This window comes from Panthera uncia (genome assembly GCF_023721935.1).
Source record: "Panthera uncia isolate 11264 chromosome A3 unlocalized genomic scaffold, Puncia_PCG_1.0 HiC_scaffold_11, whole genome shotgun sequence".
NCBI lineage: Eukaryota > Metazoa > Chordata > Mammalia > Carnivora > Felidae > Panthera > Panthera uncia.
In genome coordinates, this window is record NW_026057578.1 from 50,723,357 (window position 1) to 50,737,945 (window position 14,589).

The 14,589-nt window shown below is 38.1% G+C and overlaps 1 protein-coding gene across 10 annotated transcripts in view; it reads right to left on the minus strand.

Moving 5' to 3' along the window:
* The window catches only part of CCDC138 (coiled-coil domain containing 138), a 141,395-nt gene that overhangs the window by 47,278 nt on the left and 79,528 nt on the right, over positions 1 to 14,589 (minus strand). For 8 of the 10 annotated variants that reach the window (XM_049650151.1, XM_049650143.1, XM_049650142.1 and 5 more), the window contains one exon: positions 1,597 to 1,773. The exons of the other annotated variants lie outside the window; for them this stretch is intronic. In XM_049650151.1, coding sequence (XP_049506108.1) covers positions 1,597 to 1,773 — 177 coding nt within the window. The remainder of the gene's footprint in view (positions 1 to 1,596; positions 1,774 to 14,589) is intronic. 10 annotated transcript variants of the gene reach the window in all.

Sequence of the window (14,589 nt, forward strand, 5' to 3'; positions counted from 1 at the left end):
AGGAAAACATGAGTGAATGAACTGAACATCTGTTGACTTTTTATCTACTATATTTCTCCAAATATGAATGTTACAGTGCCATAAAGTCATTTTACCCAAGTAGGCCCACTATTTCATAAAATTATATTTAGTTTTCCTTTGGATGCAAGATTTCATCTCTGTTAGAAATGTTCACACAGAGTTGTTTCTAATAAACAGACATTTGCATCTGGTAAAATTTTTATTCTCTTCATTAAGAAAAATCCTGTGAAACTTAACTGTAAATCTACCCACTTTAAACAAGTAATCTTGGGTGGCTGTGTCTCATTTTACGAATTTTTCACTTTTTTGCTCTATACGTTACATTAGTTAATCAAGATACAAAACCCTGAGATTACTTATCTAGGTAGCTAGACACCCAATAGTCAAAAATGGCTAAAAATATTAAATATGTCAGAGAAGACTTGACATTTTGCAGCAGGAAAAAAGCCTCTGGAAAACCTAATCACAGTGCAACAGTAGAATTGTACCTTGTTACATCTAGAATCAGACCTGGTTTCAAGTCTAAGTCCTACCTCTGTCTCACTGTGGAACCATGGACAAGTTACCTAATTTTTCCAGGCCTCAGTTTTTCTATACAGGCCCTTCACAGGGATGTTGTAAAGGAAAAAACGAGAAAGTATACAAAGTAAATTGAAAATGTGAAGCCATACACTGAATGTACCTAGTTAGAAATATAACTATAGTTTATACCCAGCTCTTAGGAATTCGCCCACAAGCAGCATCAAATTCCACAGACTGCTTACTACCACACTGAGCAATGGCTTTCCAGTTTTAGTTTCCACCTTCTGAAAGGCATAAACATTTCATTTTTAGAAGTACTGTAGAAGGAAGAAGGAATAGGGAAGAGGAAAAACTAAAGTGAAAAAGAATTACTGAGGCAAAATGGTTGCTTGTTACAAGTCAAGGGGTTACTTGAGGTTCAAAGAGCAATACCAACAAAAGCAAATGAAAATATTTATGTTCAACATCCCCATATATATCAGGGCTAAATTAGGAACCATCAAAATAGTAAGTTTGAAGAACTTGTTATGCCAATATAAAAACCAAAAAGGTCAAATAAATCCACAGACTACAAATGTTACAAATATGCATGAAAAAGAGTACCCATATATATAGATAAGTGCTCCCCCAACCCCCAAACTCCAACAAAAACAGTAAGGTTGAAGAGGCAATGAGTAGCTTTGTCATTACTCTCACTTTAGATGGAGATACACTTGAACATCTACTCCCTTTGAGCAAACAGAGAATACAGGGTTACATACGTCAGAATGATTAGATGGGAGAACAGACAGAGAAGCTCGAAAACATGACTAACAATGCAGAATATATCTATATAACTGAAACGACTGAATATTGGAAATTGTGCTTAGTGGAAATCTAGACACATAACTCCTAGTAATGTTATTAATGACTCTACTATACAGCTGCCAAAAGTACATTAAACCATTTCTATTATAAAATACAGTATGTCTATGTAGAGTTATACATTCAGAACACATGAGGAGAATAATCTTACTGTCCTTTCTTTGTGTATCTAAAAACTTTAAAACTTACTAGATTCCACTGTCATCTGAAGCAAACTATCAATGACATTGGAGAGGAGGCCTTTACTGGATATTCTTAGATGATTTAGTATTACTGGAACAGCTTGATACTCCAAAAACAAGATTTTTCCTTCATCTGTCTTCAGGTCTAAACACAGAGAATCAAACGCCTGAGCCAGGTAGTCAGCTGAAAAAAAATACATAAAATCAACTGCTGTTATCAGTCAGGAGTGTAGTTGGTAATCAAAAAAAATAAAAGAAAATAAAAAGAAAATACCATCACTTAAATTCAAAAGGGAAAAAATAGATTTGAGGAGGGGAAGATGGCGGCGTAGGAGGACGCTGGGCTCACTGGGTCCTGCTGATCACTTAGATTCCACCTACACCTGACTAAATAACCCAGAAAACCGCCAAAAGACTAGCAGAACGGATTCTCTGGAGCCAAGAGCAGACGAGAGGCCCACGGAAGAGGGTAGAAGGGCGGAGAGGCGGTGCACTCTACACAGACTGGCGGGAGGGAGCCGGGGTGGAGGGGCAGCCCTCCAGCCAAGCAGAGGCCCCGAGTCTGGCTTGCAAAAGCAGAGGGGCCAGACGGAGTATGTTCGGAGAGCAAGTGGGACTTAACATCTGCTCCGAGAGCCGGAGGGCTGGAGGACAACAGGAGGGAGAGTTGTTGAGCCCCGGACAACAGAGCTCAGCTTGGCTGGGAACAGAGGCGCTCGCCAGTGCCATCTCCCTCGCCCATCCCCCAGCCAAAATCCCAAAGGGAACCAGTTCCTGCCAGGGAACTTGCTTGCACCTCACAAACACCCAACGTTGTGCTTCTGCGGATCCATCCGTCGGGTCTCACTCCCTCCCAGTGCCGCAGGGCCCCTCCCGAAGCAGATCACCAAAGGATAAACGAGCTGAGCCTGCCCCTCCCGCCCCTGTGCACCTTGCCGATCCACCCCAGCTAATACACCAGATCCCCAGCACCACAAGCCTGGCAGTGTGCAAGTAGCCCAGAAGGGCCACGCCACCCCACAGTGAATCCCACCCCTAGGAGAGGGGAAGAGAAGGCACCCACCAGTCTGACTGTGGCCCCAGCAGTGGGCTGGGGGCAGACATCAGGTCTGACTGCTGCCCCACCTACTAATGCAAGTTACTCAAGACAGCACAGGGGAAGTGCCCTGCAGTTCCGCACCATTCCAGGGACTATCCAAAATGACAAAACGGAAGAATTCCCCTCAAAAGAATCTCCAGGAAATAACAACAGCTAACGAACTGATCAAAAAGGATTTAAACAATATAACAGAAAGTGAATTTAGAATAATAGTCATGAAATTAATCGCTGGGCTTGAAAACAGTATAGAGGACAACAGAGAATCTCTTGCTACAGAGATCAAGGGACTAAGGAACAGCCAGGAGGAGCTAAAAAATGCTATTAATGAGCTGCAAAATAAAATGGAGGTGACCACAGCTCGGATTGAAGAGGCAGAGGAGAGAATAGGTGAACTAGAAGATAAAATTATGGCAAAACAGGAAGCTGAGAAAAAGAGAGAGAAAAAATTCCAGGAGAATGAGGGGAGAGTTAGAGAACTAAGTGATGCACTAAAGAGAAATAATCTATGCATAATTGGTATTCCAGAGGAGGAAGAGAGAGGGAAGGGTGCTGAAGGTGTACTTGAAGAAATCATAGCTGAGAACTTCTCTGATATGGGGAGAGAAAAAAGCATTGAAATCCAAGAGGCACAGAGAACTCCCTTCAGACGTAACTTGAATCGATCTTCTGCACAACATATCATAGTGAAACTGGCAAAATACAAGGATAAAGAGAAAATTCTGAAAGCAGCTAGGGATAAACGTGCTCTAACATATAAAGGGAGACCTATAAGACTCGTGACCGATCTTTCTACTGAAACTAGGCAGGCCAGAAAGGAATGGGAGGAAATATTTAATGTGATGAACAGAAATATGCAGCCGAGAATCCTTTATCCAGCAAGTCTGTCATTCAGAATGGAAGGAGATAAAGGTCTTCCCAAACAAAAACTGAAGGAATTCGTCACCACTAAACCAGCCCTACAAGAGATCCTAAGGGGGATCCTGTGAGACAAAGTACCAGAGATATTGCTACAAGTATGAAACCTACAGACATCACAATGACTCTAAACCCATATCTTTCTATAATAACACTGAATGTAAATGGGCTAAATGGGCCAACCAAAACACATAGGGTATCAGAATGGATAAAAAAACAAGACCCATCTATTTGCTGTCTACAAGAGACTCATTTTAGACCAGAGGACACCTTCAGATTGAAAGTGAGGGGAGGAGGGCGCCTGGGTGGCTCAGTCGGTTAAACGTCCGACTTCGGCTCAGGTCATGATCTCACGGTCTGTGAGTTCGAGCCCCGCGTCAGGCTCTGTGCTGACAGCTCAGAGCCTGGAGACTGTTTCAGATTCTGTGTCTCCCTCTCTCTCTGCCCCTCCCCTGTTCACACTCTGTCTCCCTCCGTCTCAAAAATAAATGTTAAAAAAAAAAATTAAAAAAAAAAAAAAGAGAAAGTGAGGGGAGGGAGAACTATCATACTACTGGAAGTCAAAAGAAAGCTGGAGTAGCCATACTTATATCAGACAAACTAGACTTTAAATTAAAGGCTGTAACAAGAGATGAAGAAGGGCATTATACAATAATTACAGGGTCTATTCATGAAGAAGAACTAACAATTATAAATGTCTATGCACTAACTACGGGAGCCCCCAAATATATAAAACAATTACTCACAAACATAAGCAACCTTATTGATAAGATGCGGTAATTGCAGGGGACTTTAACACTCCACTTACAGCAATGGATAGATCATCTAGACACACGGTCAATAAAGAAACAAGGGCCCTGAATGATACATTGGATCAGATGGACTTGACAGATATATTTAGAACTCTGCATCCCAAAGCAACAGAATATACTTTCTTCTCGAGTGCACATGGAACATTCTCCAAGATAGATCACATACTGGGTCACAAAACAGTATACAAGAATTGAGATCATACCATGCATACTTTCAGACCACAATGCAATGAAGCTTGAAATCAACCACAGGAAAAAGTCTGGAAAACCTCCAAAAGCATGGAGGTTAAAGAACACCCTACTAAAGAATGAATAGGTCAACCAGGCAATTAGAGAAGAAATTAAAAAATATATGGAAACAAACGAAAATGAAAATACAACAATCCAAACGCTTTGGGACGCAGCGAAGGCAGTCCTGAGAGGAAAATACATTGCAATCCAGGCCTATCTCAAGAAACAAGAAAAATCCCAAATACAAAATCTAACAGCACACCTAAAGGAAATAGAAGTAGAACAGCAACGACAGCCTAAACCCAGCAGAAGAAGAGAAATTAAATAAAGATCAGAGCAGAAATAAACAATATAGAATCTAAAAAAACTGTAGAGCAGATCAATGAAACCAAGAGTTGGTTTTTTTGAAAAAATAAACAAAATTGATAAACCTCTAGCCAGGCTTCTCAAAAAGAAAAGGGAGATGACCCAAATAGATAAAATCATGAATGAAAATGGAATTATTACAACCAGTCCCTCAGAGATACAAGCAATTATCAGGGAATACTCTGAAAAATTATATGCCAACAAACTGGACAACCTGGAAGAAATGGACAAATTCCTAAACACCCACAATTCCAAAACTCAATCAGGAGGAAATAGAAAGCTTGAACAGACCCATAACCAGTGAAGAAATTGAATCAGTCATCAAAAATCTCCCAACAAATAAGAGTCCAGGACCAGATGGCTTCCCAGGGGAGTTCTACCAGACGTTTAAAGCAGAGATAATACCTATCCTTCTCAAGCTATTCCAAAAAATAGAAAGGGAAGGAAAACTTCCAGACTCATTCTATGAAGCCAGTATTACTTTGATTCCTAAACCAGACAGAGACCCAGTAAAAAAAGAGAACTACAGGCCAATATCCTGGATGAATATGGATGCAAAAATTCTCAATAAGATACTAGCAAATAGAAGTCAACAGCATATAAAAAGAATTATTCACCATGATCAAGTGGGATTCATTCCTGGGCTGCAGGGCTGGTTCAACATTCGCAAATCAATCAACGTGATACATCACATTAAAAAGAAAAGAGAAGAACCATATGATCCTGTCAATCGATGCAGAAAAGGCCTTTGACAAAATTCAGCAACTTTTCTTAATAAAAACCCTCGAGAAAGTCGGGATAGAAGGAACATACTCAAAGATCATAAAAGCCATTTATGAAAAGCCCACGGCTAACATCATCCTTAATGGGGAAAACTGAGAGCTTTTTCCCTGAGATCAGGAACACAACAGGGATGTCCACTCTCACCGCTGCTGTTTAACATAGCGTTGGAAGTGCTAGCATAAGCAATCAGACAACAAAAGGAAATCAAAGGCATCAAAATTGGCAAAGATGAAGTCAAGCTTTCACTTTTTGCAGATGACATGATATTATACATGGAAAATCCGATAGACTCCACCAAAAGTCTGCTAGACCTGATACATGAATTCAGCAAAGTTGCAGGATACAAAATCAATGTACAGAAATCAGTTGCATTCTTATACACTAACAATGAAGCAACAGAAAGACAAATAAAGAAACTGATCCCATTCACAATTACACCAAGAAGCATAAAATACCTAGGGATAAATCTAACCAAAGATGTAAAAGATCTGTATGCTGAAAACTATAGAAAGTTTATGAAGGAAATTGAAGAAGATATAAAGAAATGGAAAAACATTCCGTGCTCATGGATTGGAAGAATAAATATTGTCAAAATGTCAATACTACCCAAAGCTATCTACACATTCAATGCAATCCCAATCAAAATTGCACCAGCATTCTTCTCGAAACTAGAACAAGCAATCCTAAAATTCATATGGAACCACAAATGACCCCGAATAGCCAAAGTAATTTTGAAGAAGACCAAAGCAGGAGGCATCACAATCCCAGACTTTAGCCTCTACTACAAAGCTATAATCATCAAGACAGCATGGTATTGGCACAAAAACAGACACATAGACCAATGCAATAGAATACAAACCCCAGAACTAGACCCACAAAAGCATGGCCAACTAATCTTTGACAAAGCAGGAAAGAATATCCAATGGAAAAAAGACAGTCTCTTTAACAAATGGTGCTGGGAGAACTGGACAGCAACATGCAGAAGATTGAAACTAGACCACTTTCTCACACCATTCACAAAAATAAACTCAAAATGGATAAAGGACCTGAATGTGAGACAGGAAACCGTCAAAACCCTAGAGGAGAAAGCAGGAAAAGACCTCTCTGACCTCAGCCGTAGCAATCTCTTACTTGACACATCTCCAAAGGCAAGGGAAGTAAAAGCAAAAATGAACTACTGGGACCTCATGAAGATAAAAAGCTTCTGCACAGCAAAGGAAACAACCAACAAGACTAAAAGGCAACCAACGGAACGGGAAAAGATATTTGCAAATGACATATTGGACAAAGGGCTAGTATCCAAAAGCTATAAAGAGCTCACCCAACTCCACACCCGAAAAACAAATAATCCCGTGAAGAAATGGGCAGAAAACATGAATAGACACTTCTCTAAAGAAGACATCCGGATGGCTAACAGGCAAATGAAAAGATGATCAACGTTGCTCCTCATCAGGGAAATACAAATCAAAACCACACTCAGGTATCACCTCACGCCAGTTAGAGTGGCCAAAATGAACAAATCAGGAGACTATAGATGCTGGAGAGGATGTGGACAAACGGAACCCTCTTGAACTGTTGGTGGGAATGCAAACTGGTGCAGCCGCTCTAGAAAACCATGTGGAGGTTTCTCAAAAAATTAAAGATAGACCTACCCTATGACCCAGCAGTAGCACTGCTAGGAATTTACCCAAGGGATACAGAAGTACTGATGCATAGGGGCACTTGTACCCCAATGTTTATAGCAGCACTCTCAACAATAGCCAAATTATGGAAAGAGCCTAAATGTCCATCAACTGATGAATGGATAAAGAAATTGTGGTTTATATACACAATGGAGTACTACGTGGCAATGAGAAAAAATGAAATATGGCCCTTTGTAGCAACGTGGATGGAACTGGAGAGTGTGATGCTAAGTGAAATAAGCCATACAGAGAAAGACAGATACCATATGATTTCACTCTTATGTGGATCCTGAGAAACTTAACAGAAACCCATGGGGGAGGGGAAGGAAATAAAAAAGAGGTTAGAGTGGGAGAGAGCCAAAGAATAAGAGACTCTTAAAAACTGAGAACAAACTGAGGGTTGATGGGGGGTGGGAGGGAGGGGAGGGTGGGTGATGGGTATTGAGGAGGGCATCTTTTGGGATGAGCACTGGGTGTTGTATAGAAACCAATTTGACAATAAATTACAAAAAAAAAAAAAAAGAACGAAAATGGATATTTGGAAAAAAAAAAGGGGGGGGGGGAACAATAATTCAATGACCAGAGATTGCTGCTAAATTTAGAATCAGGATTCAAATGCTTCAAAGGAAGAAAAAAGAGGAATTACACTATGATAGGGTAAATCTCCTTCATATTTTAACACTGAATTAATAATATCTATTTCTTTTTATTATAACAGCTGATGTTTAATAGTAAACACCACAAGTAATGTTTATTTTCAATATCTGATAACTACCATATGCTTCCAAATCTTAAAACAGAGCCCTATGTGGGGCTCAAACTCACAACCTGTGAGATCATGACCTGATCCGAAGTCGGACATTCAACCGACTGAGCCACTCAAGTGCCCCTAGAGATTGTGGTTTTTATCGCTATGTATTTACTTACTTCAAAATGTAACTTTATGCAAACTTTTAAAGGACTATTTTTGTCTCTTAATAAAGATTAAACAGCCACTGAAAGACTTCAGAAGACTGAATATGCTTTGGTGTTTTACTTTTTTGTGATATACCTGCCATTAACACAGTAAAGTTTTCTCAAGGCCAATATTATGATGACACCCACTAGATCAGACTCCCTGGAACTCTCCTAAAGATGTTCTACAGATGACTGGGAAGCTTGCAAAGCCAGAACTGAGACTAATTTAACCAGAATCAATGCAAATGAGATAGTAAGATACTTATATTGTTATACTCCAATACACCAAACAACCCAATCAGTACTCTTACAACAATTTTACATTGCACTTTTAAATGTATAAGAATATTTCAGTTTCCTAAACTCAATATACTATTGAAAGAAAAAAAAACTGTTCATGCTGTTCAAATACTAGTGAGTTTTCTCCTGAGATTTGTTTAAAGAAGGCTCAAGAGTACTTTGAAAATATGAACAGAAAATATGACAGAATCTATCCATTAAAATTTACTGTCTTCGGGGCACCTGGGTAGCTCAGTTGGTTGAACATCCGACTTTGGCTCAGATCATGACCTGGTTTTGAGTGCAAGCCCCACATAGAGCTCGCTGCTGTCAGCTCAGAGCTCACTTTAGAGCCTCTGTCCCCCTCGCTCTGTCCCTCCCCCACTTATTCTTTTTTTTCTCTCTCTCAGAGATAAACATTTAAAAAAATTTACTGTCTTCTGGCTGATGTGTTACATTTCATATTTGCTGCATCAGTTTACATATACTAAAGATGTAATTTAAGATCCTAATTATTAAGAATAAGAAGCTGAGGATAACCTGTGTGAAATACCTATGAAAGAATTAAAATACATACACATTAAAATACATATGAAAGAATTTTGAGAAATTAAAATCTGTGCCTCTAGATCAATTTATAGTACACTCTATTCTTCCTTTCAGTAGAATTTAATTCAAGGAACACTGCCATTATTGTACTTAATTTTTGTAATTTAACAAAATAAAACACTGCAAATTACTGTGTATTTAGGTTAAGCAAAGTTGCTAGATTCTGTTCATATTTGTCTTATTTAGTAACCTACCATTATTTAGCAAAAACTCAGGCAGAAGAGTACAGATGAATCCTGAACTCAATTCTTCACAAAAACAGAAGTTTTTATCATAGTGCCACCTACTGTATTTGACACAGACTTCACTTCTCATTAATACATCATCTGAGATTAAATAGGCTAAATGCTACATGATGCAGCAAATTCGTAAACTTAAAAAATTGTCCTTTATGAATTTGGGGAGAGGAATGGTATTTGGTTATATTTAAAAAAATTTTTTTTAAATGTTTATTTATTTTCGAAGGAGAGAAAGACAGAGCGTGAGCAGGGGCATGGCTCAAACTCACAAGCTGAGAGAGCATAACCCGAGCCAAAGTTGGACACTTAACCAACGAGTCACCCAGGCGCTCCTATTTGGTTATATTTTTTAAGTTGCCTTAAGTGAAAATTAAATTCTTATTTTAATTTCCCTAATAGTGAAGATTGTCTAAAATCAAGAAAAAATTAACTTTAAGAGTATTTAAAGAAATTTGAGTTATCAATTGTACCAAAGCTGGTTGTTGTCTTAAGTAAGCAACTAAGTATTTGGTGGTTTATTATGAACCAACAGAAATCTAATGCAGTCTAATAGACCTCAATTCTGATCTCAAGTAAAACCAACTCTTAGATGTTAAACAAAAATGTTTATGATGATGATAGCAGCTAGCACTTACTATATGCCAGACTCTTTACTAAACCTTCATATTAATTCTCATTTGCTCTTCAAAAAATTGTGGTGAAACACAGAAAAGGGACATGCCCAATGTCACATAGCTGGTGATGGGACTGAGACCCAAATGTTAGTTATCTGATTGCAAAACTGAAGTTCTTAACTACTACACTGTTCCTGTTATCTGAGAATGGCAATAATGCCTTACATTTCTTTGGGCCTAAGGTATAAATAACTACATAGTTTATAAATATATAAATCTGCATAAGTATAATAAATATGCATAATATATAAATCTGCCAAGTGTTGAGAAGGGCAGTACAGCAGAACTAGCTCTGATGCACACAACTAAACAGAAGAGAGAGTATATTTAATTAGTAAGACCAGAAATTTGTCCCTAAAATAGTTCTATCAGGTAAGATTCTTTTTTTATATATGTTTTTTAAATGTTTAGTTTTGAGAGAGAGAGAGAAAGAGAAACAGAGAGAGACAGAGTGAGAGCGGGGGAGGGGGAGAGAGAGGGAGACCCAGAATCTAAAGCAGGCTTCAGGCTCTGAGCTGTCAGCACAGAGCCCAAGGCAGGGCTCGAAACCATGAAGATCCTGACCCGAGCCAAAGCTGGATGCTTAACTATCAGGTAAGATTCTTACTACCGCTTTCAGTTCTCATATCTTTATACTGATGAAATTAATGTGTACCGCAAGTTTTATTAATTAAAATGTTTTACATTGATTCCCACATCGGCATACTTAAATCTGTTAATGACACACAACATTCTACTGTCCTCATGATGATATTGTTAAAGGCCTTAGGGTCAAGAAAAGATCTGGGTCCCTTACAAGTGCCTGACCCTCCATTTGCTCTTCTGTAAAAATGACAATACTGTCTATTTCCTAAGGTTACTGCTAGGAAAAAAATTGAAAAAAATGAATGATTACAAAAATGCCAACAACAGTACAAGAACTTATGTCCTTCACTACTTTAATTGTGGATTTGTCAATTATTTATCCTTTATCATTATTACAAACAGCACATTAACCCCTTTGAACTTTTTCCCTTTTGAATTATTTCCTTGCAGTAAATCTTATTAAAGGTTATGATACATTTTGGTGACTCCTATACGCAGAATGCACTTCAGAAATGGTTAAGTTACAATACAATCAAAATTGTACCTGTTTCGACTCTTAACTATAGAGAACAAACTGATGGTTACCAAAGGGGAGGTGGGTGGGGGGATGGGTGAAATAGGTGATGAGGATTAAGGAGTACACTTGTCTTTTGAGCACTGGGTGATGTATGGAAGTGTTGAATCACTGTATTGTACACCTGAAACTAATAGAACACTGTATTTTAACTAACTGGAATTAAAATAAAAAGTTAGGGGCGGCTGGGTGGCTCAGTTGGTTAAGCATCCAACTTCAGCTCAGGTCATGGTCTTCCGGTTGGTGGGTTTGAGCCCTGCATCAGGCTCTGTGCTGACAGCTCAGACCCTATAGCCTGCTTCAGATTCTGTCTCCCTCTCTATCTGTCCCTCCCCAGCTTGTGCTCTCTCCCAAAAATTAACTTAACGGGCACCTGGGTGGCTCAGTTGGTTAAGCATCCAACTCCAGCTCAGGTCATGATCTTGTGGTTCATGAGTTTAAGCCCCACACCAGGCTCTGTACTGACAGCTCAGAGACTGTAGCCTGCTTCAGATTCTGTGTCTCCCTCTCTCTCTGCCCCTCCCCTGCTCGTGCTCTGTGTCTCTCTCTCTCTCTCTCTCTCTCTCAAAAATGAATAAAGATGAAAAAATAATAAACTTTAAAAAATTATATAAAAAATAAAAACTTAAAAAACCCATATTTCTCAAGACAGTTTTGATTTTATATTTAAATTGTAATATTTATATAAATATTACATATTAATCTTACAAGTGAACTATTGTATTGTAATTTGAAGTGCTGCATATTGAAATACTGTATTATTAAAGTCAAATATACATGCATTTTACCAATATACTTTTAGCTGGCAATGACTAAAATTGTACCTATTTCTTCTCAGCAATACATTATATTCAATCATTTTATTTTTCTGAGTGTAATGGAGAGGTTATATCTTACAGTTATATTTTATTTCAGAGAATCAGTGTAGCACAGTGAGTAAGAATGCAGACTTACCCTCTTTATGTCTCAATTTTCTCATTTATAAAATTGAGATGTTAATACTGACATCTCATAACCTTGTTATAAGGATTAAATGAGTTACTATATGTAAAGTGCTTAGCCTGTAACATAGTAAGTGCTATGTAAGTATTATTATTTCTTTGATTGTCTCAGGAGCACTTGATCTTAGGAAGTCACACAAAGGGTCAAGAGGGTGGGCTCTAGAAATGGAGAGAGGTGAGCTGAACCAGACTCTGTCAAATACTGGCTGTGTGGCCGTGACACAATTATCTAACCTCTATAAACTAGTAACAACTAATATGAGAACAATAATATTCAGAGACAATCTATAAAGGGCTTAGCATTATAGAGTTAATCACACCCAGTATTATTATCTTTTTGAACAACATATTTGCACTATCCAGTCAATGGAAACCAAGTATCTTACAGATCTATATATATTTGGGTACCAAGTATTTAATATTATGTATATTAACCAACACATTTATCTGTTTTTGTCTTTTTATACTAAATTTATCAATCTTGTAAGGGATACTTTTCTTTTATAAATAGCAAATAATCTTCTTACCAGAGTTAAGACAAGTATTCTAGGTTTTTCCTATGTGTAAATTTTTAGTTCTCCCAAAGTTTGCTGTAGCACACCATAAGACAGGTATATCTTTTATTTTGCCCTATACTTATAATCATTTCCCCTAATTGTATTTAATACATGTCATCTCTTTCCTTTTCTGGTTCTTCTACCTGGCTTGCTTTGCTGATCCACCAGCTGCCTTTCAACCCTCAGCCTACTGAACCTGTAGAGCACCAGACAATGAAGACAAAAACCACAAGATCAAAAAGAAATAGTTCATCAGCTCTAGAATAGGATACCGATGTGAATTTCACCTTTCAGCCACTCACTTTTCTTAACATTAATTTTCTCTCCTTGAAAGTGTTCTTCAGGATAATGTTAACCTTCATAAGGCATTACACTGGTGCTTTATAAACTGTAGGACAGTGATTCCCAAGTTGTTCTCAGAAAATTAGTGCTATATATCACTCTTCCGAAAGGATTTGGAGATTAAATAAGTTTGGGAAATATTGCATATAATATATTTGAGTTTTAGTGACTCAGAAAGCCCACTGGTAATGAAATTAAAGTATTGGCATTATTAAACTTTAGTTATCCTCAAATTTCTCAAAGGTTTTTAACTACAGACCACAACTCTCTGTTTTTTGAGTCACATCTATTATTTAACCCACAGAGCTGCTTTTCCATGACACAGACTGCTATGATGTTCTAGGAAAACATGCAGATGTCTTTTAAAGTAATAATCGAAGTATCTGGGGCCCTCTGTAGGTTCTCACTCTACTTCCCATGGAAGTTTGCACAGTTCTTAAATCTCTCAAAACTTCCACTGGAAAAATAATTTTTAATTTCAAAAAATGAATTCTGAACTATACACCTAGAAAAATGGTATAAAAGATGCATATGTTAGGGCACCTGGGAGGCTCAGCGTCTGACTTTGGCTCAAGTCATGATCTCATGGTTATGGGTTCAAGCCCCACACTGGGCTCTCTGCTGTCAGCGCTGAGACTGCTTCAGATCCTCTGTCTCCTCCTCTGCCCCTCCCTAGCTCATGTACTCTCTCTCTCTCTCAAAGATAAACATTAAAAAAAAAAAAAAAGATTATTTCCACATAGACCTAGCAGCTCTTAATATTTTGCCATAAACACTTCTATTAAAAAAGAAAGAAACTGTTATAGAAAAAAGTGAACTGAACAAAAACTAACCCCAGATGTGTTTGTCACAAATGGAAAATTAGGGATAGTTTTACAACTTTAGGAAAACATATTTGTTGCTTTATGTGCTTTGTCAGTTAATCAAAATTAGGAGAGAATCATGGGTGGTAAGTTTTATACACCATAAGGCAATATATAACTTTTTTTAAAAAGTTTATTTATCTTTGAGAGAGACAGAGACAGAATGCAAGTGAGTTAGGGGCAGAGAGAGAGGGAGACACAGAATCTGAAGCAGGATCCAGGCTCTGAGCTGTCAGCACAGAGCCCAATGCAGGGCTCAAACTCACAAGCTGTGAGATCATGACCCGAGCCGAAGTCAGATGCTCAACCGACTGAGCTATTGACTAGATTTTTAATAACATACCCAACTTATTTTCAGTTAATCATACTCATTCTGCCTGTTTTGTAATGACTTAACTGATTTTTGAATTTTGATTCCAGCTCTCAAATCTT